Source organism: Capra hircus, chromosome 21, assembly GCF_001704415.2.
Source record: "Capra hircus breed San Clemente chromosome 21, ASM170441v1, whole genome shotgun sequence".
Classification (NCBI taxonomy): domain Eukaryota; kingdom Metazoa; phylum Chordata; class Mammalia; order Artiodactyla; family Bovidae; genus Capra; species Capra hircus.
Window position 1 is genome coordinate 68,973,510 of NC_030828.1, and position 25,814 is coordinate 68,999,323.

Below are 25,814 nucleotides of genomic sequence, written 5' to 3' on the forward strand. Positions count from 1 at the left end.
AAAGAGACACGTGTACCCCAATGTTCATCGCAGCACTCTTTATAATAGCCAGGACATGGAAGCAACCTAGATGTCCATCAGCACATGAATGGATAAGAAAGCTGTGGTACATATACACAGTGGAGTATTACTCAGCCATTACAGAGAATACATTTGAATCAGTTCTAATGAGGTGGATGAAACTGGAGCTGATTATACAGAGTGAAATAAGCCAAAAAGAAAAACATCAATACAGTGTACTAACACATATATACGGAATTTAGGAAGATGGTAATGATAACCCTGTATGTGAGACAGCAAAAGAGACATAGATTTTAGAACGGACTTTTGGGCTCTGAGGGAGATGGAGAGGGTGGGATGATTTGGGAGAAAGACATTGAAACATGTATACTATCAGGTAAGAAACGAATCGCCAGTCTATGCTTGATACAGGATACAGGATGCTTGGCGCTGGTGCACGAGGATGATCCAGAGAGACGATATGGGGTGGGAGGTGGGAGAGCGGTTCAGGATTGGGAACTCATGTACACCCGTGGCTGATTCATGTCAAAGTATGGCAAAACCAATACAGTATTGTAAAGCCAAATAAACTAAAAATAAAACATTTTTTTAAAAAACCAATACAATATTGTAAAGTAAAAAAGAATAATAATAAATAACAAAATAAAAAAGATTTAAAAAATTCAGTGATTATTACATGTATATTTTCCTCAAATTTTAGAATATGGAGTGAGTAAACATTAGCTAATCAGAAAAGAAAACAAATACGACTTTGTGTCTGACATCTACGTGGTCCCTGAATGGGTGGTGGGCATTTGAAGAGTAAAGGTAAGCAGCTCCATGGGACTAAAGTCTCTTCCCCAAATCTGGCATTGTTCCCTGACAGCATCTTTTTCCCTGACCAGCCCTCTGTCATCATTTCATTCCTCAAATGACAATCTGCCTGGTCTGGGGAGGGGGACCCCAAGAGGGGCTGAGTTCTCTGAGGGCACAGTCAGCACCCCCTCACAGGGGGAGCCCCATAGACAAGACCGCTATTCACTGCTTTCTGCTTTTTATACAGAGGTCCCTCCCGTATGCAAATATCCACTCAGGTCACAGGGTAGAAACAAAGCACCAGCTCACTTAAATTCAGGTTCCTCCTCAGGCTTGAAGAGATCTCCAGGAGTGGTGACTCTCATCTGCTCCAAGATGAACCCACTGTGGACCCTCCTCTTTGTGCTGTCAGCCCCCAGAGGTGAGTGTCTCTGGATCAGACATGGGCACGTGGGGAAGCTGCCTCTGAGCCCATGGGTCACCGTGCTTCTCTCTGTCCACAGGGGTCCTGTCGCAGGTGCAGCTGCAGGAGTCGGGACCCAGCCTGGTGAAGCCCTCACAGACCCTCTCCCTCACCTGCACGGTCTCTGGATTCTCATTAACCAGCTATGGTGTAGGCTGGGTCCGCCAGGCTCCAGGAAAGGCGCTGGAGTGGCTTGGTGGTATAAGCAGTGGTGGAAGCACAGGCTATAACCCGGCCCTGAAATCCCGGCTCAGCATCACCAGGGACACCTCCAAGAGCCAAGTCTCCCTGTCACTGAGCAGCGTGACAACTGAGGACACGGCCGTGTACTACTGTGCAAGAGACACAGTGAGCGGAAGTCAGTGTGAGCCCAGACAAAAACCTCCCTGGATAGGGGCCCGTGCACACCAGGGGGCGCTCAGGACTCAGTACAGAGCAGCGCCCCGGAGCAGGTGCAGAAGAAGCCTTGGGCAGTGGGTGGTCTGGGTGGGGGGATTCTCCTAGAGAATCTCTTTCCTCCTCCTGCCCAGGAGCTGCACCATAGACCCTCTTCTGTGTCCTGGTATTTCAGTGTTGTGGTTTATGTCACTCTCAGACAACTGTGTGTATCTATATATTTAATTTACCCTTGAAGCAAGGATAGCTTAGCCAAACACTCACACACACACACACACACGCACACACACACGCACACACACACGCACACACGCACACACACACGCACACACACACACACACGCACACACACGATACTCAGCAGCTAAAATTTTTACTCCTTCATTTTCTTTTTCAAAGGAACTCAGTAAAACACTTGACTCTCGTTAATCTCAAAACTGTTAACTATCCTGAAAGGCAACATAAGATATTTAAACATTTTAATCTTTGTTTTGTTTTTGTACATGAGAAAGGAAGAGACCCAACCTCCTTCTGCCTGTGAAACTGCACACTTAGAATCTGGAGCGAGCAGTGTGAAAGGCTCTGGCGTCAGAGGTCCCCAGTGCTGCACATGCGATGATTCTCGTCATCACAGATTCTGTACCGCAAAGTCACCTACACGCTCGCTTTTATTAGCATCTTAACATTAACACTGTTACCTTGTGTCCTTATATAGACATTGACAGCATGGCCAGTTCACTGAGTCACTCAACACACACACATTCCAGGTGAGGGCAATCAGGGTGATGCCATCTCTCCTCAACCTCTCTGAAGTCCACACTCATTCTGAGCTTATGTCTGGATCATTCATAAGGGGAGATACAGAGGTCCTCAGGTGGATTTGTCCATGGGGTCAACGTGGAGCCCACCACCATGTGTCCTCTCTCCCATCACAGTGATCGTCACTGGCACAGGGACAGGAAGCAGGAGCTGTGCTGAGCTCAGCCCTGAGGGAAGACCCAAGGACTGAGAGGGTGAGGGGCTGAGCTGACATGGGCACGGGGCAGGGGAGGGGGCCGTCAGGTCAGGGACCCTGGGCTCAGAAAGGGGGACCTGCCTGGAATCTGGTTCCAAGCCTCTGATAGACACACTGCTTTCCCACCCTTGGTTGCCAACCATGAAAATTCAGAAGGTGCCCATGGAGATCCCGCGGTGACCAGGGTGAGTGTGACCACAGCCTCTCTGGACTCACAGGGAAAGAGCTCCTCAGTGCACATGCCTCTTCAAGCTCCAGGGTAAAACCCACCCCTGGGCTGTGGGAGCTCAGCCCTCTCTGCTCACACAGGATGGAGGCCTCAGTGAAGGCAGAGCTGCTGTGTAGAAGATGGGGCTTCTCCTCTGCCTGGTGGCAGTTCCCCAAGGTGAAGGCCTCAGGCATCAGACATGCATCTGTGGGGGTAATTGTGGCAGCAGGTGACTGACTGGGTTTGAGTCTTCTTGTCCCCGGGTGTCCTGTCCCAGGTGAAGGTGCAGGAGTCGGGCCCTGACCTGCTGAAGCCCTCACAGACTGTCTCCCTCACATGTGCTGCCTCTGGTTACTCCATCACGTGGTTATGGAGGGAGCTGGATCCACCAGGCCCCAGGGAAGGGGCTAGAGTGGATGGGAAGCATATATTATAATGGTGACACTCACGACAGCCCCTCCATCAAGACCCACACCTCCATCTCCAGGGACACGTCCAAGAACCAGTTCTCCCTGCAGATGAGCTCTGTGACCTCTGTGGACACAGCTGTGTATTACTGTGCAAGAGACACAGTGAGGGGTGTCAGTGTGAGCTCAGACACTAGCCACCCTCCAGGGGGCCCCACGACCACCAGGGGCTTGTGGGACACCCGAGCACAGGGCTGAGCCCAGGAGCAGGTGCCCCAGGGCTGGAGGGGATTCCTGGGAGAGCCTGTGCTTCCCTCTTCCTGCCCAGGAGCCCATCAGAGACCCTCCTCTGTGTCCTAACGTCTCACTGCTGGCCTTTACGTCACACTCGGCACACTGTGGGAATATGCATATGTTTTTGCACTTTTAATTTTCTGTTAAAGTAAGATTAATTTTTTACGTGCACGTAATACTCAGGAATTATGGATAATTTCTGGGTTTACTTTTCTTCTCCTCAAAGGATCTCAGCATACCCCTGAGGCCCATCCCCATTTTCCTGATGAGTCTGAATCTTGAAATGTATGAATGTTCTGAGAAGACACAGGAGAGTTTCAGTTGCTGCAGTTTTTGTTGATTTTGTACATGTGGAAGGAAGAGACTCACTCTCCTTCTTTCGGTGAAACTGCACAAACAGGTAGAATTCTGCAGTGTCCAGTGTTCCAGGTGCTGGTGCAGAGAGACCCAATACTGCGTATTCAAACATCCTCATTATCCAGATTCCACATTTGCTACTTCACCTTCTTTTTAGCTATTATTAGCATCATGAGACATATACCATCATTTCACGGTCATTATGGACATTTGCAATGTGGACTCTTTAAATCATCCAACACACGCATATTTCTACTTGAGGGCAGTCAAGTCCGTTCCCTCATGTTTCATCCAATCATGTAAATCAGTCTCCTTCACGTTCACTTTACTGATATAGTTTCACATTTTAGTGCTCCTTAGTTGACAATTTTCCCCTTTAAAATGACCCCGTGTGTGGTCCTCAAGCACAGGCTAGTGTCTCTAAGCACCCATTGCTGCAAGGTAACTTTAAATAGAAAATATCTTTCTCACAAAGTTTCATTCAGGCAAGATTGGTACTTCTGGGCATGTGACCTTGACATTGATGTCTCAAATATAAATATTATTTTTTGAAATGGGATTCGGATCTCAGTTTTTCTTATTTGAGGTAGCCTTGGAAACTTGGTTCTGTTCCAAATACACATGGTGAAATGGAGATTTATGGACTGTTGGGGTCCAGCCCTGGTGGATCCAGGGAATTCAAAGTGGGGATGGAGTCGGCGAGGAGAGACTTATTTATTAGAGATATAAAGAGATATTAGGAAAGAATAGTGTACTAGGAAAATTAGTGGAGAAAAGATGCTGAATAACTTGGTTTACGCAGAGAACCAATAAAACTCCAAGAGAAGGAGTTTGCACCACCTACGTAGGCTGCAGGCATCTTCCTGGTCTCCCGAAGGAGTGGAGACACAAAGTGCCCCCTCGTTCAGATCTTAGAAGCCCAGGCAAAATTAGTAGGCTTGGCGAGCCTCCACACTCCAGATGGAAATTCAGCCTGAAAAGGGAGAAAAGAACGACACGGGGGAGCCAAGCATTGGTGTCAGACCCACAACTTTATTTTCAAAAGCAGCTTATGTACCTCAAGTGGTACATAAAAAATAATGGAATATGCAGAGTTATGCAGGAGCAGCAGTCCTGACCCTTATTGAGACCAGGCTTTCTTTTTGCATATCTTTCCGTATACAAAAGGTTTCAGGTGATTTACATTATCTTCTGGCCAAGAGGCCTGTTGACACTTTATGGCTCTCTTCCTTAATGAATGTTAATCTCATTTTCCCTGAAGTGCTTTTCTTTAATCTCCATCACCCTCAAAGCACTGAATAAAGCTACATCCCTGTAGAACAAAGGTGCAGTGGGTTATAACAAAGAGAGTACTTAACTCAAAGGTCTAATGTTGCTAATGCCAGGGCTACTGCCTGTTTTTTCTACATACCAACTCTATCAACAAACAAAAGAGATGAAAACTTGGCAGCAAGTATTGGCTCAACAATGAAACCCTTAATCAGTCCTATTCTAATGATTTTGACTCCTCGGAAGCCCCTACATTCCTAGGATGTTTAAGCTTCCTATGCCTCTCGGGTCGGGGAGGCCCCAAACAATCACACGCCCAGCTGTAAGAGTCCAGACAAACCTGTCAGGCAGGCTGGAAAGCCATCAGAGGGGTTTTGGATAGAAACACTCTTATTACACCAGGAGACTTATGACCTAAAATCTCTGAATTAGCTTTTCCCAGAAAAAGGGGGTGGGGGACAGCCCCCTGTTAATGAAGAAGAATAGGTGGAAAGCATAACACAGAAAGCAGGCAGACTCTGGTTTGGGGGGTAGATGCTCGAGAAAATACAGGGGACCCGTGAGGCCTGATCCTGCCTTTGCATTTTGTCAGACCCCTTTCCTCATGACCTATGCCACAGGTGGGATTGCTCATGATGGCTCCCAGCAATGGACAAGAAGGAGATTGACTGGCCGGAAAATGACCATGAGGAAGCTTCAAGTTCAGGGGTCCTGGCTAGACTGTCTCCCAAGGATTCTTGATCCATAGACATCAGGGTGATCAGAAGCATCTGGGAGACAGCAGGGTTAGTGAAATGACTCCAACATTGACAGGGATCAGAGGTCAAGGCTAAGCGTGCTCACTAATCTGACTTAGGTATCTTGATAAAACTAGGAAAGGATGGACAGAGAAACCCACAGGCCAAGACCTCATTGAGAAACAAATATCAGGAAGCCAGAGGGAAATGGGTCAAGGCATCCTTGTCACATTGGGAGTCAGCCTTCCTGTCTTCATCGACCTAGTTCTCTGAAAGTCAGCTTTAATCCAAAGGAAGATGAAATCTGTCTGGTCCTTCCCCCTCCTGCTGGCATCTCTGAGCTGCGAGCATCCTGTGGGTCTGAGGAAGGTGCAGTGATGTAGTGATCTCTGTGAAGAGGGCATCTCATGGTTTCCCCTGCCCAGGTGTCCTGTCAGGTGCTGGTGCGGGAGTTGAACCAGGACTATTGGAGGCCCTCTCCCCACCTGGTCTGTCTGTGGATTCTGCATCACACAGAGTGCTGACTGCTCAGGCTGGATCCAATCAGTCTGAAGAGTCAGAGCTGCAGTGACGGGGTGCTTTGGTCCCAGGAACAGTGCAGCATAGAGCATGTCTCTCCAGAAACCACTCTCCATCCATAGAGACACGTCCGTCTAGCTCCATGAGGACCTAGGACACAACCCTGTGATGCTGTCCCAGGAGGTCCAGGGAGAAGTCAGACCCAACACACATAACCCTGCCTTCAGGGGCTACTCCAAGCACCAGGGGGCACCCAGGTTCACCAGGAAACAAGAGGACACTTTTCAAGGCAGGAGACAGAACGTCATGATGGGGCTTTCTCTCAGAAGCTGGGGTCTCTCCGCTGGAACATTCCCTCCCCTGCAGGCTCCTTCCACTGTCACCCCAGAGAGCTTTCCTGTTTCTGAACCTGGGACGTGATTTCATGGGGTCAGGCTGGTCTGTCTTTCCCCACCTGTCTTTGGACAGGCTGCCCAGAAATGTTTCCTCAGGGGGCATCTTAGGTCACTGCCTTCTGTCCCTGCTGTCAGCTTTTTCAGCATTAATTCTTCTGTTAACTTCTCATCTGCTTCCACCCTCAGGTGGATTTCCAAATCCTCTCAGGCTGAAACTCTCCCCAGCTCTATTAGATTCTGTGTCTTTCATCTGAATAGTGAGCGGTGTTTGAAGTTGGCAATTGATGTCATAGATCACTGGAGTCACTTTTTCCCCAGAGGACACTTGAAAATGTCTGGACACCAGTGAGGCTGTATCCTAAGGGGTTATTGTAGGTGGTTAGTTATGCATTTGGTAGACAGATAAATGAGAGATGAAATAGAAATGAAGATAAAAGGAATCAACACAAACAATTGTATCCTAATAACATGGTAAATAACCATATACATTTAGTCTATAAATTCAGCAAGTAGTAAAAGCTCAGAATTGCAAAGTGATATGGGCATGTATATGAAGATGTTTGTAAAAACATAAATATCCAAATAATTGGTAAATACTTTTCTAGCCCACTCCTCAGTCACGTGGTGATTCTCTGTTTTCTGTCTATGAAATCATCAAATACATTACCAGTTGGCTGCCATTTCCACTCCTTCCAGCTAGTGGATAAGCGACATTTATATTACTTCACCCCAAGCATTTGATCGCTTTAGTATTTTGTACTTTAGCTTCTCTAAAGGTGTGTAACACTATCTCGTCCTCCTGTTATTTCATGTTTCCTAAGTGGTCAAACAGGAGATGACAAAAGGGAACATCAATATTCTAAGAATCAGTGACCTAAGATGGACTAGAATGGGTGAATTTAACTCAGATGGTCATTGTATCTACTACTACGGGCAAGATTCCCTTAGAAGACATGGAATGGACATCATCGTCAACAAAAGAGTCTGAAATGCAGTACTTGGATGCGCTGTCCAAAACGACAGAATGATCTCTGTTCGTTTCCAAGGCAAACCAGTCAATATCATGGTAATCCAAGTGTATGCCCTGACCAGTAATGCTGAAGACGCTAAAGTTGAATGGTTCTATGAAGACCTACAGGACTTTCTAGAACTAACATCCAAAAAAGATGTCCTTTTCATTATAGGGGACTGGAATGCAAAAGTAGGAAGTCAAGAAATGCCTGGAGTAACAGGCAAATACGGCATTGGAGTACAGAATGAAGCAGGGCAAAGGCTAATAGAGTTTTGTCAAGAGAATGCACTGGTCATAGCAAACACCTTCCTCCAACAAAACAGGAGAAGACTCTACACAGGGACTTCACCAGATGGCCAACACCAAATTCACATTGATTGTATTCTTTGCAGCCAAAGATGGAGAAGCTCTATACAGTCAACAAAACAAGACCAGGGGCAGACTATGGCTCAGATCATGAACTCCTTCTTGCCAAATTCAGACTTAAATTGAAGAACCTAGGGAAAACCACTAGACCGTTGAGTTCAGTTCAGTTGCTCGGTCGTGTCCGACTCTTTGTGACCCCATGAATCTCAGCAGGCCAGGCCTCCCTGTCCATCACCAACTCCCGGAGTTCACTCAGATTCAGGTCCATCGAGTCAGTGATGCCATCCAGCCATCTCATCCTCTGTCGTCCCCTTCTCCTCCTGCCCCCAACCCCTCCCAGCATCAGAGTCTTTTCCAATGAGTCAACTCTTCACATGAGGTGGCCAAGTACTGGAGTTTCAGCTTCAGCATCATTCCTTCCAAAGAAATCCCAGGGCTGGTCTCCTTCAGAATGGACTGGTTGAATCTCCTTGCAGTCCAAGGGACTCTCAAGAGTCTTCTCCAACACCACAGTTCAAAAACATCAATTCTTTGGCACTCAGCCTTCTTCACAGTCCAAACCTTACATCCATACATGACCACAGGAAAAACCATAGCCTTGACTAGACAGACCTTTGTCGGCAAAGTAATATCTCTGCTTTTGAATATGCTATCTAGGTTGGTCATAACTTTTCTTCCAAGGAGTAAGCGTCTTTTAATTTCATGGCTGGAGTCACCATCTGCAGTGATTGGAGCCCAGAAAAATAAAGTCTGACACTGCTTCCACTGTTTCCCCATTTATTTCCCTTGAAGTGATAGGACCAGATGCCATTCAGGCATGACTTAATCAAATCCCTTATGATTATACATGGAAGTGAGAAATAGATTTAAGGGACTAGATCTGACAGACAAAGTGCCTGATGAACTATGGACTGAGATTTGTGACATTGTACAGGGGACAGGACGCAACACCATCCCCAAGAAAAATAAATGCAAAAAAGAAAAATGGCTTTCTGAGGAGGCCTTACAAATAGCTGTGAAAAGAAGAGATGCCAAAGCAAAGGACAAAAGGAAAGATATTCCCATTTGAAGGCAGAGTTTCAAAGAATAGCAAGGAGAGAGAAGAAAGCCTCCCTCAGCGATCAATGCAAAGAATTAGAGGAAAACAGTAGAATGGGAAAGACTAGACATCTGTTCAAGAAAATTAGTGATACAAAGGAAACATTTCATGCAAAAATGGGCTCAAGAAAGGATAGCAATGATATTAAGAAGCAAAAGATATTAAGAAGAGGTGGCAAGAATACAAAGAACTGTACAAAAAAGGTCTTCATGACCCAGATAATCATGATGGTGTGATCACTCATCTAGAGCCAGACATTCTGGAATGTGAAGTCAAGTAGGCCTTAGGAAGCATCACTAGGAACAAAGCTAGTGGAGGTGACAGAATTCCAGCTGAGCTATTTCAAATCCTAAAAGATGGTGCTGTGAAAGTTTGCACTCAATATGACAGCAAATTTGGAAAGTTCAGCAGGGGCCACAGGACTGGAAAACTCAGTTTTCATTCCATTCCCCAAGAATGGCAAAGTATGTTAAAGAATGCCAAAGAATGCATTCATCTCAAATGCTAGCAAAGTAATGCTCAAAATTCTCCAAGTAGGCTTGAACAATACATGAACTGAGAATTTTCAGATCTTTAACTTGGTTTTAGAAAGGGCAGAAGAACCAGAGATCAAATTGCCAACATCTGCTGGATCATCAAAAAAGCAAGAGAGTTCCAGAAAAATAACATCTATTTCTTCTTTCTTGGCTATGCCAAAGCCTTTAACTGTGTGGATCACAATAAGCTGTGGAAAATTCTGAAAGAGATGGCAATACCAGACCACCTGACCTGTCGCTTGAGAAATCTGTATGAAGGTCAGAAAGCAACAGTTAGAACTGGGCATGGAACATACTGGTTCCAAATAGGGAAAGGAGTACGTCAAGGCTATATGTTGTCACCCTGCTTATTTAACTTATACAGAGGAAATCATGAGAAATGCTGGGCTGGATGAAGCACAAGCTGGAATGAAGATTGCCAAAAGAAATATTGATAACCACAGATATGCAGAATACACAACCCTTATGGCAGAAAGTGAAGAAGAACTAAAAAGCCTCTTGATGAAAGTGAAAGAGGAGAGTGAAAAGTTGGCATAAAACTCAACAATCAGAAAACTAAGGTCATGGCATCTGGACCCATCACTTCATGGCAAATAGATGGGCAAACAGGGGAAGCAGTGAGAGACGTTATTCTGGGGGCTCCAAACCCACTGCAGATGGTGACTGCACCCATGAAATAAAAAGACGCTTCCTCCTTGGAAGAAAAGTTATGACTAGGGGGCGGTCCTAAGACGGTGGAGGAATAGGACAGGGAGCCCACTTTCTCCCTCACAAATTCATCAAAAGAACATTTCAACGCTGAGTAAATTCCAGAAAACAACTTCTGAATGATGGCAGAGGACATCAGGCACCCGGAAAAGCAGATGATTGTCTTCAACAACGGGTAGGAAAAAATATAAAAGAAAAAAAAAACCAGACAAAGGAGGTAGGGAGGAAGCTCCGCCCAGGAAGGGAGTCTTAAGAAGAGAGAAGTTTCCAAACACCAGGAAACTCTCCCACTGCCGAGTCTGTGACGAGCCTTGGAAGCACAGAGGGCAACATAACAGGGAAGAAGAATAAATAAATAATTAAAACCTACAGATTACGAGCCCAACGGTAACTCCCCCAGCGGAGAAGCAGCGCAGACACCTGCATCCACCGGTAGCAATGAGGACAATTTCAGAGACCTCCAGGACAATATGAAATGCCCCAACATTCGAATTATAGGAGTCCCAGAAGAAGACAAAAAGAAAGACAATCAGAAAATACTTGAGGGGATAATAGTTGAAAACTTCCCTAAAATGGGGAAGGAAATAATCACCCAAGTCTAAGAAACCCAGAGAGTTCCAAACAGGATAAACCAAGGCGAAACACCACAAGACATATATTAATCAAATTAACAAAGATCAAACACAAAGAACAAATATCAAAAGCAGCAAGGGAAAAAAAAACAAATAACACACAAGGGGATTCCCATAAGGGTAACAGCTGATCTTTCAATAGAAACTCTTCAGGCCAGGAGGGAATGGCAAGACATACCTAAAGTGATGAAAGAAAATAACCTACAGCCCAGATTACTGTACCCAGCAAGGATCTCACTCAAATATGAAGGAGAAATCAAAAGCCTTACAGACAAGCCAAAGCTGAGATAATTCAGCACCACCAAACCAGCTCTCCAACAAATGCTAAAGGATCTTCTCTAGACAGGAAACACAAAAAGGGTGTATGAACCCGAACCCAAAACAATAAAGTAAATGGCAACGGGATCATGCTTATCAATAATTACCTTAAATGTAAAGGGGTTGAATGCCCCAACCAAAAGGCAAAGACTGGCTGAATGGATACAAAAACAAGATCCCTATATATGCTGCCTACAAGAGACCCACCTCAAAACAAGGGACACATACAGACTGAAAGTGAAGGGCTGGAAAAAGATATTCCATGCAAATAGAGACCAAAAGAAAGCAGGAGTAGCAATACTCATATCCGATAAAATGGACTTTAAAACAAAGGCTGTGAAAAGAGACAAAGTAGGCCACTACATAATGATCAAAGGATCAATCCAAGAAGAAGATATAACAATTATAAATATATATGCACCCAACATAGGAGCACCGCAAGATGTAAGACAAATGCTAACAAGTATGAAAGGGGAAATTAACAATAACACAACAATAGTGGGAGACCTTAATACCCCACTCACATCTGTGGACAGATCAACTAAACAGAAAATTAACAAGGAAACGCAAACTTTAAATGATACAGTAGACCAGTTAGACCTAATTGATATCTATAGGATATTTCACCCCAAACAATGAATTTCACCTTTTCCTCAAGTGCTCACAGAAACTTCGCCAGGATAGATCACTTCCTGGGCCATAAATCTAACCTTGATAAATTCAAAAAGAAAAAAAAAAAGAAATCATTCCAACCATCTTTTCTGACCATAATGCATAAAGATTAGATCTTAATTACAGGAGAAAAACTATCAAAAATTCCAACATATGGAGGCTGAAGAACACGCTTCTGAATAACCAACAAATCACAGAAGAAATCAAAAAAGAAATCAAAATATTCATAGAAATGAAGGAAAAAGAAAACACAACAACCCAAAACCTGTGGGACACTATAAAAGCAGTGCTAAGAGGAAAGTTCATAGCAATACAGGCGTACCTCAAGAAACAAGAAAAAAGTCAAATAAATAACCTAACTCTACACCTAAAACAACTAAAAAAGGAAGAAATGGAGAACCCCAGAGTTAGTAGAAGGAAAGAAATCTTAAAAATTAGGGCAGAAATAAATGCAAAAGAAACAAAATACCATAGCAAAAATCAACAAAGCCAAAAGCTGGTTCTTTGAAAGGATAAATAAAATTGACAAACCATTAGCCAGACTCCTCAAGAAACAAAGAGAGAAAAATCAAATCAATAAAATTAGAAATGAAAATGGAGAGATCACAACAGACAACACAGAGATACAAAGGATCATAAGAGACTACTATCAGCAATTATATGCCAATAAAATGGACAATGTGGAAGAAATGGACAAATTCTTAGAAAAGTACAACTTTCCACAACTGAACCAGGAAGAAATAGAAAATCTTAACAGACACATCACAAGCACGGAAATTGAAACTGTAATCAGAACTCTTCCAGCAAACAAAAGCCCTGGTCCAGATGGCTTCACAGCTGAATTCTAAAATTTAGAGAAGAGCTAACACCTATCCTACTCAAACTCTTCCAGAAAATTGCAGAGGAAGGTAAACTTCCAAACTCATTCTATGAGGCCACCATCACCCTAATACCAAAACCTGACATAGATGCCACCAAAAAAGAAAACTACCGGCCAATATCACTGATGAACATAGATGCAAAAATCCTTAACAAAATCCTAGCAATCAGAATCCAACAACACATTAAAAAGATCATACAATATGACCAAGTGGGCTTTATCCCAGGGATGCAAGGATTCTTCAATATCCACAAATCAGTCAATGTAATTCACCACATTAACAAATTGAAAAATAAAAGCCATATGATTATCTCAACAGATGCAGAGAAGGCCTTTGACAAAATTCAACATCCATTTATAATTAAAACTCTCCAGAAAGCTGGAATAGAAGGAACATACCTCAACATAATAAAAGCTATATATGACAAACCCACAGCAAACATTATCCTCAATGGTGAAAAATTGAAAGCATTTCCCCTAAAGTCAGGAACAAGACAAGGGTGTCCACTTTCACTGCTACTATTCAACATAGTTCTGGAAGTTTTGGCCGCAGCAATCAGAGCAGAAAAAGAAATGAAAGGAATCCAAATTGGAAAGAAGAAGTAAAACTCTCACTGTTTGCAGATGACATGATCCTCTACATGGAAAACCCTAAAGACTCCACCAGAAAATTACTAGAGCTAATCAATGAATATAGCAAAGTTGCAGGATATAAAATCAACACACAGAAATCCCTTGCCTTCCTATACACTAATAATGAGAAAGTAGAAAAAGAAATTAAGGGAACAATTCCATTCACCATTGCAATGAAAAGAATAAAATACTTAGGAATATATCTACCTAAAGAAACTAAAGACCTCTATATAGAAAACTATAAAACTTGATGAAAGAAATCAAAGAGGACACTAATAGATGGAGAAACATACCATGTTTGTGGATCAGAAGAATCAATATAGTGAAAATGAGTATGCTACCCAAAGCAATCTACAGATTCAATGCAATCCCTATCAAGCTACCAGCCGTATTCTTCAGAGCTAGAACAAATGATTTCACAAATTGTATGGAAATACGAAAAACCTTGAATAGTCAAAGCAATCTTGAGAAAGAAGAATGGAACTGGAGGAATCAACCTGCCTGACTTCAGGCTCTACTACAAAGCCACAGTCATCAAGACAGTATGGTACTGGCACAAAGACAGATATATAGATCAATGGAGCAAAACAGAAAACCCAGAGATAAATCCACACAACTATGGACACCTTATCTTTGACAAAGGAGGCAAGAATATACAATGGATTAAAGACAATCTCTTTAACAAGTGGTGCTGGGAAAACTGGTCAACCACTTGTAAAAGAATGAAACTAGAACGCTTTCTAACACCGTACACAAAAATAAACTCAAAATGGATTAAAGATCTAAATGTAAGACCAGAAACTATAAAACTCCTAGAGGAGAACATAGGCAAAACACTCTCTGACATAAATCACAGCAGGATCCTCTATGATCCACCTCCCAGAATTCTGGAAATAAAAGCAAAAATAAACAAATGGGATCTAATTAAAATTAAAAGCTTCTGCACAACAAAGGAAACTATAAGCAAGGTGAAAAGACAGCCTTCTGAATGAGAGAAAATAATAGCAAATAAAGCAACTGACAAACAACTAATCTCAAAAATATACAAGCAACTTATGCAGCTCAACTCCAGAAGAATGAATGACCCAATCAAAAAATGGGCCAAAGAACTAAATAGACATTGCTCCAAAGAAGACATATGGATGGTTAACAAACACATGAAAAGATGCTCAACATCACTCATTATCAGCGAAATGCAAATCAAGACCACAATGAGGTACCATTTCACACCAGTCAGAATGGCTGCAATCCAAAAGTCTACAAGCAATAAATGCTGGAGAGGGTGTGGAGAAAAGGGAACCCTCTTATACTGTTGGTGGGAATGCAAACTAGTACAGCCACTATGGAGAACAGTGTGGAGATTCCTTAGAAAATTACAAATAGAACTGCCTTATGACCCAGCATGGAGAAGGCAATGGCACCCCGACTCCAGTACTCTTGCCTGGAAAATCCCATGGATGGAGGAGCCTGGTAGGCTGCAGTCCACGGGGTCACTAAGAGTCGGACTCGACTGAGCAATATCACTTTCACTTTTCACCTTCATGCATTGAAGAAGGAAATGACAACCCACTCCACTGTTCTTGCCTGGAGAATCCCAGGGATGGGGGTGCCTGGTGGGCTGCCATCTATGGGGTCATGCCGGGGTCCAGCCCCGGTGGATCCCGGTGATTCGAAGGTGGGGACGGAGTCGGCGTCTTTGGAAAAATACATATTTAATCACAGATATAGAGAGATTAGAAATGGATAGTGTAGTAGGAAGATTAGTGGAGAAAAGGAGGCTGAATAACTTGGATTACGTGGAATAGCATCCATGCTCCAGATGGGAATTCAGCCAGAAAAACAGGAGCAAGAAAGAAGCGACATGGGGGAATCAGTCTTTCCGGAAACTGATCCGATTTCTTTATTTTGGGGTTTGCTTATATACCTTTCGTTACACATAGGGATGAATACAGAGTCACGTGGGAGTCAGCAGTCCTGACCTTTGCCAAAATCAGGTGCTTCACATAAATGTATAAAAAAAAGGTCTTAGGAATATTACATCATCTTCAGGCCATGAGTGAGACCTGCTGACATTTTATGATCCTTTCTTTCTGATAACCAAAAAACTTATTTCTTCCAAGGGTGTTTTTTCTTAAACCAGGCACCACCCTCCAAATAAAGTTACATTCCTATAGGGTGAGGGTGTAGTGAGTTACAATCAAGAAAGGAATTTATTTAACCCAAGGTTAACATGATTAGTCTTAAAGGTTAATACTTATTTCTCCTATATGCTTGAAGGTTAATACTTATTTCTCCTATATGCTAGTTATATTCATTATAAGGGTAGGGAACATGGAGATTTAGCAGCAAACATCAGCCCAACAAATGAAAATCCTTTCACCAATGCTCCCCTTAAGATCTATTTAGTCTTAAGATAGTGATAAAGTTACATTCTTACATAGCAAGGACACAGTGATTTATAACAAAGTACAGTGATCTATTACAAAGGAGAAAATTCATTAACTCAAAAAGTCTAGTATTGCTAACATCAAAAATTACTATATTTCCTTTGCTATAGTCCAAATACATTGATTAATATATTCCCAGGTGCCTAAGGATATAGAGGCCTGGTGGCAATCATTGACTCAACAAGAAGAAAAAGTCCTATCTAATTAAGACTCGCAAAATACTCCAAAACTCTCTGTGCTGTTTACGGTTGAGAGGTAGTAAACAATCATGTGCCTAGTGGCAGGAGTATGGATAATCCTGTCACACAAGCTAGTCTGTCAGCAGAGAGCTTTGACCTGAGACATCCTTGTCCCACCCAGAGCAGGGAATTAGCAGCAATTATTGACACAACAAATGAAAAACCCTTCACCAATATAATTCATAACCAACCCGTTATACTAATAATTTCTAACTCCCCAAAAGAATTTGCCTTTAGTAAGTCTAAAACATCTCATGCCTCTCAGGTTGGGAGGCTGTAAACAATCACATGTGGCCGGACGAACCTATACAGGTGGGCTAGATAACCTTCAGAGGAGTCCGTAAGCTGAAACACTCTTGTCACGCCCAGGAATTTTTATTGCCTTGGAGCTGCACGTTTACTCCTTCTCCGAGAGAAATGGTTATGGGGGAGAGCCCCCGTAAAGTCAGAGGTGTAGGTGAGAGCATAAAACAGACTCTGGTTTTGGGGTAGATGCTCGGGAACAGGGGGTTTCCTGAGGCTTGATCACGCCTTTGTGTATGCCAAGCCTCCTTCCCCATGACCTTTGCCATGGGCGGAGTTCCTCACTCTGGCCCCCGGCAGGGTCACACAGAGTGGGACGCGACTGAACCGACTTAGCAGCAGCAGCAGCAGCATGACCCTGCATCCCACTGCTGGGCATACACACCGAGGAAACCAGAACGGAAACAGGCACGTGTACCCCAGTGTTCATTGCAGCATTGTTTAAAATAGCCAGGACATGGAAACAACCTAGATGTCCATCAGCAGATGAATGGAGAAGAAAGCTGTGGTACGTATACACAACGGAGTATTACTCAGACATTAGAAAGAATACGTTTGAATCAGTTCTAATGAGGTGGATGAAACTGGAGTCGATTATACAGAGTGAAGTAAGCCAGAAAGAAAAACACCAATACAGTATACTAACACATATATATGGAATTTAGAAAGATGGTAATGGTAACCCTGTATGAGAGACAGCAAAAGAGACACATATGTATAGAATGGACTTTTGGACTCTGAGGGAGACGGAGAGGGTGGGATGATTTGGCAGAATGGCATTGAAACATGTATACTATCATGTAAAAAACGAATCACCAGTCTATGTTTGATACAGGATACAGGATGCTTGGGGCTGGTACACTGGGATGATCCAGAGAGATGATATGGGGTAGGAGGTGGGAGAGGGGTTCAGGATTGGGAACTCATGTACACCCGTAGCAGATTCATGTCAATGTATGGCAAAACCAATACAGTATTGTAAAGTAAAATAAAGTAAAAATAAAAATTAAAAAACAAAAGTTATGACCAATCTAGACAGCATATTAAAAAGCAGAGACATTACTTTGCCAACAAAGGTCCATCTAGTCAAGGCTATGGTGTTTCCAGTAGCCATGTATGGATGTGAGAGTTGGACTGCAGAGAAATCTGAGCCCCGAAGAAATGATGCTTTTGAACTGTGGTGTTGGAGAAGACTCTTGAGAGTCTCTTGAACTGCAAGGGGATCCACCTAGTCCATCCTAAAGGAAATCAATCCTGAATATTCATTGGAAGGACTGAAGTTGAAGCTGAAACTCCAATACTTTGGCCAACTGATGCTAAGAGCTGACTCATTTCAAGAGGCCCTGAGGCTGGGAAAGATTGAAGGTGAGAGGAGAAGGGGACGACAGAGGATGAGATGGTTGGATGGCATCAGTGACTCCATGCGCTTGAGTTTGGGTAAACTCCAGGAGTTGCTGATGTGACGTTGGTGACGCCAGGGAGGCCTGGCGTGCTGTGGTCCATGCGGTTGCAAAGAGTCAGACACGACTGAGTGACAGAACTGAACTGAAATATTCACATGATAAAATAATATCTATATGAAAAGACAGGGCCAACCTGTAATGTGTCTTCAGTCCTCTCCCTAGATGAAGTGATGTCAATGGAGCTCATAAACCAAGTGCTGCCCGAAACAAATTCAAACACTGAGTGAGCTGAAGGGAAGAGACTTCACAGGGACCCAGAGAGACCACAGAGATGGTGGCCACACTCCATCCCCACTTACAAGGACAGGGCTAGTCCACATGGAAATTCCTCCTCCTGCTCCAGGGTACAGTCCACCCCTGGGTTGAGGGAGCTCACATCCCTCCTCCCACAGGGCTGAGGTGTCAGCGAAGGCAGGGTTGTGGTGCAGAAGATGGGGCTGTGGGTCTTCTCTTCTGCCTGGTGACAGCTTCCCAAGGAGAGGGGCTCAGTGCAGACCTGGGTCTGTGGGGATGGCTGTGACTGCGGGTCACTGACAGGGACTGACCCTCCTTCCCAGGTGTCCAGTCCCAGATGCACTGCAGGGTAGGGGGCCAGCATGAGGAACTCCGCTCATGGCAAAGGTATTGAGGAAGGAGGCTGGGCATACGCAAAGGCATGATCAAGCCTCAGGAAACCCCCTGTTCCTGAGCATCTACCCCCACACCAGAGTCTGTTTTATGCTCTCCCCCATAACCGTTTCTCTTGGAGGAGTAAACGTGCAGCTCCAAGGCAATAAAAATTCCTGGGTGTGACAAGAGTGTTTCAGCTAATGGACTCCTCTGAAGGTTATCTAGCCCACCTGTATAGGTTCCTCTGGCCACATGTGATTGTTTACAGCCTCCCAACCTGAGAGACACAAGATGCTTTAGACTTACTAAAGGCAAATTCTTTGAGGGAGTTAGAAAGTATTAGTATAGTGGGTTGGTTAAGAATTATATTGGTGAAGGGTTTTTCATTTGTTGTGTCAATAATTCCCTGCTCTGGGTGGGACAAGGATGTCTCAGGTCAAACCTCTCTGCTGACAGACTAGCTTGTGTGACAGGATTATCCATACTGCTGCCACTAGGCACATGATTGTTTACTACCTCTCAACCATAAACAGCACAGAGAGTTTTGGAGTATTTTGAGAGTCTTAATTAGCATAGGGCTTTTTCTTCTTGTTGAGTCAATGTCGCCAGGCCTCCATATCCTTAGGCACCTGGGAATATATTAATCAATGTATTTGGACTATAGCAAAGGAAATATAGTAGTTTTTGATGTTAGCAATACTAGACTTTTTGAGTTAATGAATTTTCTCTTTTGTAATAGATCACTGTACTTTGTTATACATTACTGTGTCCTTGCTATGTGAAAATGTAACTTTATCACTATCTTAAGACTAAATAGATCCTATTGGGAACATTGGTGAAAGAATTTTTATTTGTTGGGCTGATGTTTGCTGCTAAATCTCCATATTCCCTGCCCTTATAATGATATAACTAACATATAGGAGAAATAAGTATTAACCTTTAAGCATATAGGAGAATAAGTATTTACCTCTAAGATTAATCATGTTAATCTTAGGTTAAATAAATTCCTTTCTTGATTGTAACTCACTACACCCTCACCCTATAGGAATGTAACTTTATTTGGAGGGTGGTGCCTGGTTTAAGAAAAAACACCTTTGGAAAAAATAAGTTTTCGGTTATCAGAAAGAAAGGATCATAAAATCCCTAAGACCTTTTTATGTGAAGCACCTGATTTTGATAAAGGTCAGGACTGTTGACCCCCGCGTGACTCTGTATTCATCCCTATGCGTAACAAAAGGTATATAAGCAAACCCAAAAATAGAGAAATAGGATCAGTTTCCAGAAAGACTGATTCCCCCCTGTCGTTTCTTTCTTGCTCCCTGTTTTTCTGGCTGAATTCCCATCTGGAGCATGGATTCTATTCCATGTAATCCAAGTTATTCAGCCTCTTTTTCTCCACTAATCTTCCTACTACACTATCCATTTCTAATCTCTCTATATATCTGTAATTAAATATGTATTTTTCCAAGGACGCCGACGCCATCCCCACCTTCAAATTCCCTGGATCCACTGGGGCTGAACCCTGGCACTGCAGCAGTCAGGCCCAGAGCTGGTGAAGCCCTCACTGACCCTCTCCTCACGTGCGCTGTCTCTGCTTACTCCATCACGTGCTTATAGTGGGAACTGGATTCGCCAGGCCCCAGGGACGGGGCTAGAGCAGACAGCATGCATCACTGATGATGGTGACACTTACTACACCCCCTCCATCCAGAGCCACACCTCCATCTGCAGAGACACCCAAGAACCAGTTCTCCCTGCAGCTGAGCTCTGTGACCGCTGAGGACACGGCCGTGTGTTGCTGGGCAAGAGACACAGTGAGGGGAAGGCAGTGTGAGCCCAGACACCACCACCCTCTGGGGGCTCCATGACCACGGGCTGGTGCTGCGGACACACAGTTGTGCGTTGCGGGAGCAGGTGCAGATGGTAATTGACAGCTGGTCTCCTGTCAGGAGGCTTCCTCTCCTTGTAGCAGGTTTTCTGGGAACTTCTCTGCATTCCTGACTCTGGAGTACCCCCTCAGTCCCTGAGGCAGACTGGTGTGCTGGGATAGGGGACCTTATCCTCACTGCACGAGGGGCACAGTCTCTTAGGGTTGCTTCCTCTTGTGACTTAGGCCCATTCTCTGGACATTTGGTGTAAGCTCGCTAAGTCCATGGGAGAGGCTCTGTGTGACTCAGCTGTGGGGCTCGACACAGCAGGGCCAGTGAACGAGCTAGCCAGCTGTCAGCAGTATAAGTGCATGCTGGACTCAGACCACAGAGGTGTATAAACCCAGAGCCAGGGAAGAAGCCCCCTCGGTGGTGATAACTGAACTGACACCTCTCTCACAGCATCAACCATAGTCCTCTCCATGGAGACGCAGCGGGACTTCCACATCAGCCTGAGATAGAAGCTGAGTCTGCTGACACCATGCAGAGACGCAGGAAGATGGAAAGTTTGTGTCGTCTGTGTTCCTGCATCTATGTCTGTGGTGTCCTCAGACTCAGCTTCGACGTCAACCTGGGGCGGGGGTCCCACTGAATTTCCATGGAGAAAACTATGAATAACGCCGAGTGTGGAGTCAGCGCTCTGAGCACCACGAGGGGCATTCCTCCCCTCACTAACTCACAGGCTCTCGTAGGTGCAGTAGCTTCTGTCATTTGGGTGGTTTTGCGTCAGATAGAGGACACATACTAGAGGAAGGCTTTTACTCTATAAGCAATCCCTACTTGATATCCTCAGCTCTCTTGTCAAAGTATGAGCCACAAGAAATATATACGAGGACAAGTCTTTCAACGAGAGAGCACAATACATCTACGGAATATGCAGAATATTCCTGATGAATAAAGAAGCCATTGTGAGCACCGTCTTGGTGTTCAGCCATGCCTGCTGATAGTCTCAGGGAACAAACACTACCTTTAGCTCATGGAACTTAGTGATTTTAAATCACTTTTGTCCTAATGCATGCATGCCTGTCACCAGTTATGTCGGACTCTTTAGCACCCAATGGACTGTAGCCCATTAGGCTCCTCTGTCCATGAAGTTTTCCAGGCAAGAGTACTGGAGCGGGTTGCCATGCGCTCCTCCAGGGCATCTCCCTGACCCAGGGATGGATCCTGTATCTCTTACATCTGCTGTATTGGTAGGCGGGATCTTTATCACTAGCGCCACCTTCCAATAATTATGTGAGTCTCGTTCAGCAGAAATCACACAAAGATAAGTGAACAGAGTAAACAATGAGAAAGTGAAAGCTGCTCAGTTGTATCCACCTCTTTGCGGCCCCATAGACCAGACAGTCCACACTGCCTCTGCTCCCTGCCGACGCCTCACACACAGCGTCTCTGCTCAGGCGGCAGGTGACCAGGGGCAAGCCCTCCGGGCCAGCACTTTGGTCTTATAGGTCAGGAGCACCCTCTCGATCACCCCCACGGGGGAGGGGACCAGCTCCCTTGTACAGCATTCCCTCCAGTCAAAGAAAGGATCTGCAGGACTATTCCCCCCACCCGACCTCACCCCAGCAACCCCAACTTCTGCATGACAGCTTCTGTAAACCACGTGTGCGGGGAACAAAGGAGCTGGTGATGCACCGGGTGGCCACAAGTGTGTGCTCCACGTGCTCTCCACACTACGCCCTGAGGTCCCCACTCTTCCTGCGGGGCCCACACTGCCAGGGGGACGGGGACCCTGTGTATGGCAACTGCAGGCCTGGCTTAGCGGCTGCCCTGCTGTGGGCCCCTTCACAAATCCCAGGGCTCCCTGGCCTTTGCTGGCTCTCCCGCCACCTGTGGGCATGTGATGTTTGCCTCCTTCTAAATTTATGCCTGTTTCCTCCCCAGCCCACACTCAGGAGGCTGACACGGCCTCAGGAGACCCATGGAGCCAACTGGGTGGCTAAATACAGCCAGAATGGATACCGATCATTTTCCCACTAAAACGAGAGCTGCCCTTGTCCCTGGAGGAGACAATTGGTCAGCAGGTGTCCTCCCTCACTCTGAAGAAGACAGGGTGTTCACAGAAGGGTGGAAATAGTGGCCGGGTACGTCACATCTGAGCTGAGTGAACCTCCTGAGACTCCTGTCTCGTGTTGTCTCTGGGACTCATGCTCCGCACGGAGGACCAGCCAGGTGGGGAAGATGGAGACACTGTGGACGGTAGGAGCCAGGCCCCATGGCATCGGCAGCCGCTTTCCCATCGCCAGCTGACCTCAATGGCACGTCTCAGGGACTCAGAATACCGCAGGGCTGCCAAAGCACCGTTGCCCCAGATATCACCACATAACTTCCAGGGGCACACTGCCTGCCAGAGCCCGCACAACACACACACTGTGTTCCTGCAACCAAAACCCCCAGGCCCGGAAATCAGAGACGCACCTTCCCGGGACATGGTCCCTGGCACGCGCCTCCCCGGCAACAGCCGCTGCTGCACAGGCCTGAAGGCAGATGCAGCGCTCCGTCCTCTACAGGGTCCAGCAGGTAGCAGGAAACACCTTTCCCGCCTGCAGGAAGTACTCCCTCTGACCGTTTCTGCAAACGGTGAAGAGGACCTGAAGGAGTCTGTAACTCCCCCAGGATGACGGCAGGCACTGAATACAGAGCCAAGAGGAAGGGGCGGGGCTGCCGAGCAGCGGGGCCCAGAGACTTCCCGGAGCCCAGGCTCCTTCCGCTCAGCTCGCCTCACGGCAGGCCGTTCCACCAAGGGCCAGGAGTCAGGGCCACGAGTAGCGGCCTCACTGGCCGAGCCAGCAGACGAGCAGAGGGCCGACGAGAGTCCTCCCGAACCCTCTGGCCTGGGGTTTGACTCCTGTGTCTCTTACGGTGCAGAGACTGGGAGGTGAGGGGCCTTCTAAAGTGCTAAAGGCCACAGGCTGCTGCAGACGCTTCCTGCTTCCAGCCGGACTCTGAATGGACGGCTCAGGGGCTCACCCCCTGCAGCCATGCCCCGCGGGCTTGGCCGCGGGTCTCCTGAGAGCTGACACTCGGGCAAGGGGGCAGAGCTCAGGAGCCAGCCACTCCATACACCGTGGGCCTCCTCCCTCTAGCGAGCGGCTTGCAGACAAGGCAACAGAACACAGACGTGAAAGGGAAGGAGCCAGATCCGGCCTGAGTCAGACGTGTGCTCTCCCGAGACAAGAAGGCAGAAAGCGAAACGCCCAACGAGCAAAATGCTGCAGAGGGCACCCTCTGTGATGCAGATTCTCATGTTACGGATGAAAGCGGAATCTTGCTTTTGATTCTGCCCTGTGAGTGAGTCTCTGTCCTCTGTGGATGGCTACAAAGTTGTGTAAAAATGCCTGAAAACTTCCTCTCTCCCCTTGGGTACCAGCAGGCCCCCTGGGCCCACAGAGGCACAGGCGAGAACCATCTCCTGCCGAGAGAGCCACACAGAAGGACAAGAAGGGAACCCGGGGGCTTGTAGTCAGGCCTGGTTTCTGGTCTCACCAGCCAGGGTCAGCAAGAATGACAGAGAGCGTCCCAGAGGAGAGTGGGGAGCTTGCTCCTCAGGGGGCCTAAACGAGGCTTCCAAGCGAAAACCAAGAGGAACACGTGGTTTGCAAGTGACCTACCTGCTAACCAGAATGAGACACACGCAATCATGAACTTTTAAAACATTTTCAACACCCGTGATGTTAAGTGACATAAGCAAGTCTGCTTCCAGTCGCCAAAGTAGAAGGAAGTGGAGCTCGCAGGGAGGAAAAAGGCCTGTGCAGGAGCGGGCCTGGCAGCCCCCGCGGGCAGAGCGGTGGGCCGTGAGCCGTGTTGCGGGTGAACGTTGGCCATGCAGACCGCAGGAAGAAGGGCTGGACGTGTGGAGTGGAGACAGGCCTCTGCTCCCCTCCCCTGCCCCTCCCATGCCACCCTCGTGGACTCGGCCCTACCCCTGCCCCTCCCCAGCCCCGCTGAACTGATGACCAGGCTAGTCCAGGGCCTCGCCCTGTGACTGTGACTCAGTCTCTGCAGATGACCCGCACAGGGCTGGGCACGGCCGCCCAGGCACCCTCTGTTCTCTGTCAGTGTCTCCTCGGTGGCAGTGGCCTCAGCACGCGGCTCAGACCTGGCTTCCCTGCGGGGCCTCGCCTTCTCTGTCCTCGCTGGCAGACATCCCTGAGCAGCGCCCCCATGCTGGCAGAGGGCCGGGTCACCCTGAGGGCAGCCCTCTGGCTGCTCGGGCTCTGGGCAGTGCTGGCCCCTGCCCAGTGCTCTCGGGACCGTCCCTCATGGCGCTACATCTCCACGGAGGTGGTGATTCCCAGGAAGGAGCTGCACCAAGGCAAGGGCGCCCAGGGGCTGGGCTGGCTCTCCTACAGCCTGCGCTTTGGGGACAGTGACTGGTGAGTGAGCCCTGGAACCCTGGACCAGCTGGGAGGGGCTCGTAGGCTGAAGGTTGGGCCCACCCGGGAGAAGGTGCCCCCTAGGCCTCCCACCCCCCAGAGCCGCGCCTTCCTGACCAGCCGGCCTCAGTGCCTCCCTGGTGGAGAAGACTCTGGAGAGCCTCTTGGACTGCAAGGATATCCTACCAGTCCATGCTAAAAGAAATCAGTCCTGAATATTCATTGGAAGGAGTGAGGCCAAAGCTGAAGCTACAATATTTTGACCACCTGATGTGAAGAACTAACTCCTTGGAGAAGACCCTGATGCTGGGAAAGATTGAAGGTGAGAGGAGACAAGGATGACAGAGGATGAGATGGTTGGAAGGCATCGCCGACTCGATGGACATGAGTTTGAGCAAGCTCCAGGGGATGGTGATGGACAGGGAGGCCTGGTGAGCAGCCGTCCGTGGGGTGGCAGAGTCGGACACGACTGAGCGAGTGAACTGACTGACCTGAGGCCTCCCACCACCCCCCAGAGCCGTGCCTTCCCACCTCAGCACCGCCTCCTGCTCTCAGCTGTCCTTGCTCATGGACGCCCGCTGGCCCCCCTGCAGGGGACAGCACTGCAGTCCCTGTGGGCCGGGGGTTGCTAGCAGCCTCAGAAGGAAAGCCCCCGTGCATGGAGCCCCCAGAACTGGCCACAACACCAACTCAGGCTAAGTGGGTAGGCGTGGA

The 25,814-nt window shown here is 46.6% G+C and overlaps 1 gene segment (V, D, J or C); it reads left to right on the forward strand.

The window, feature by feature from the left end:
• Nucleotides 1,123–1,844, forward strand: LOC102179658. The segment is given in 2 exon segments: nt 1,123–1,237; nt 1,320–1,844. Coding segments are annotated over 2 exon segments (510 nt in total).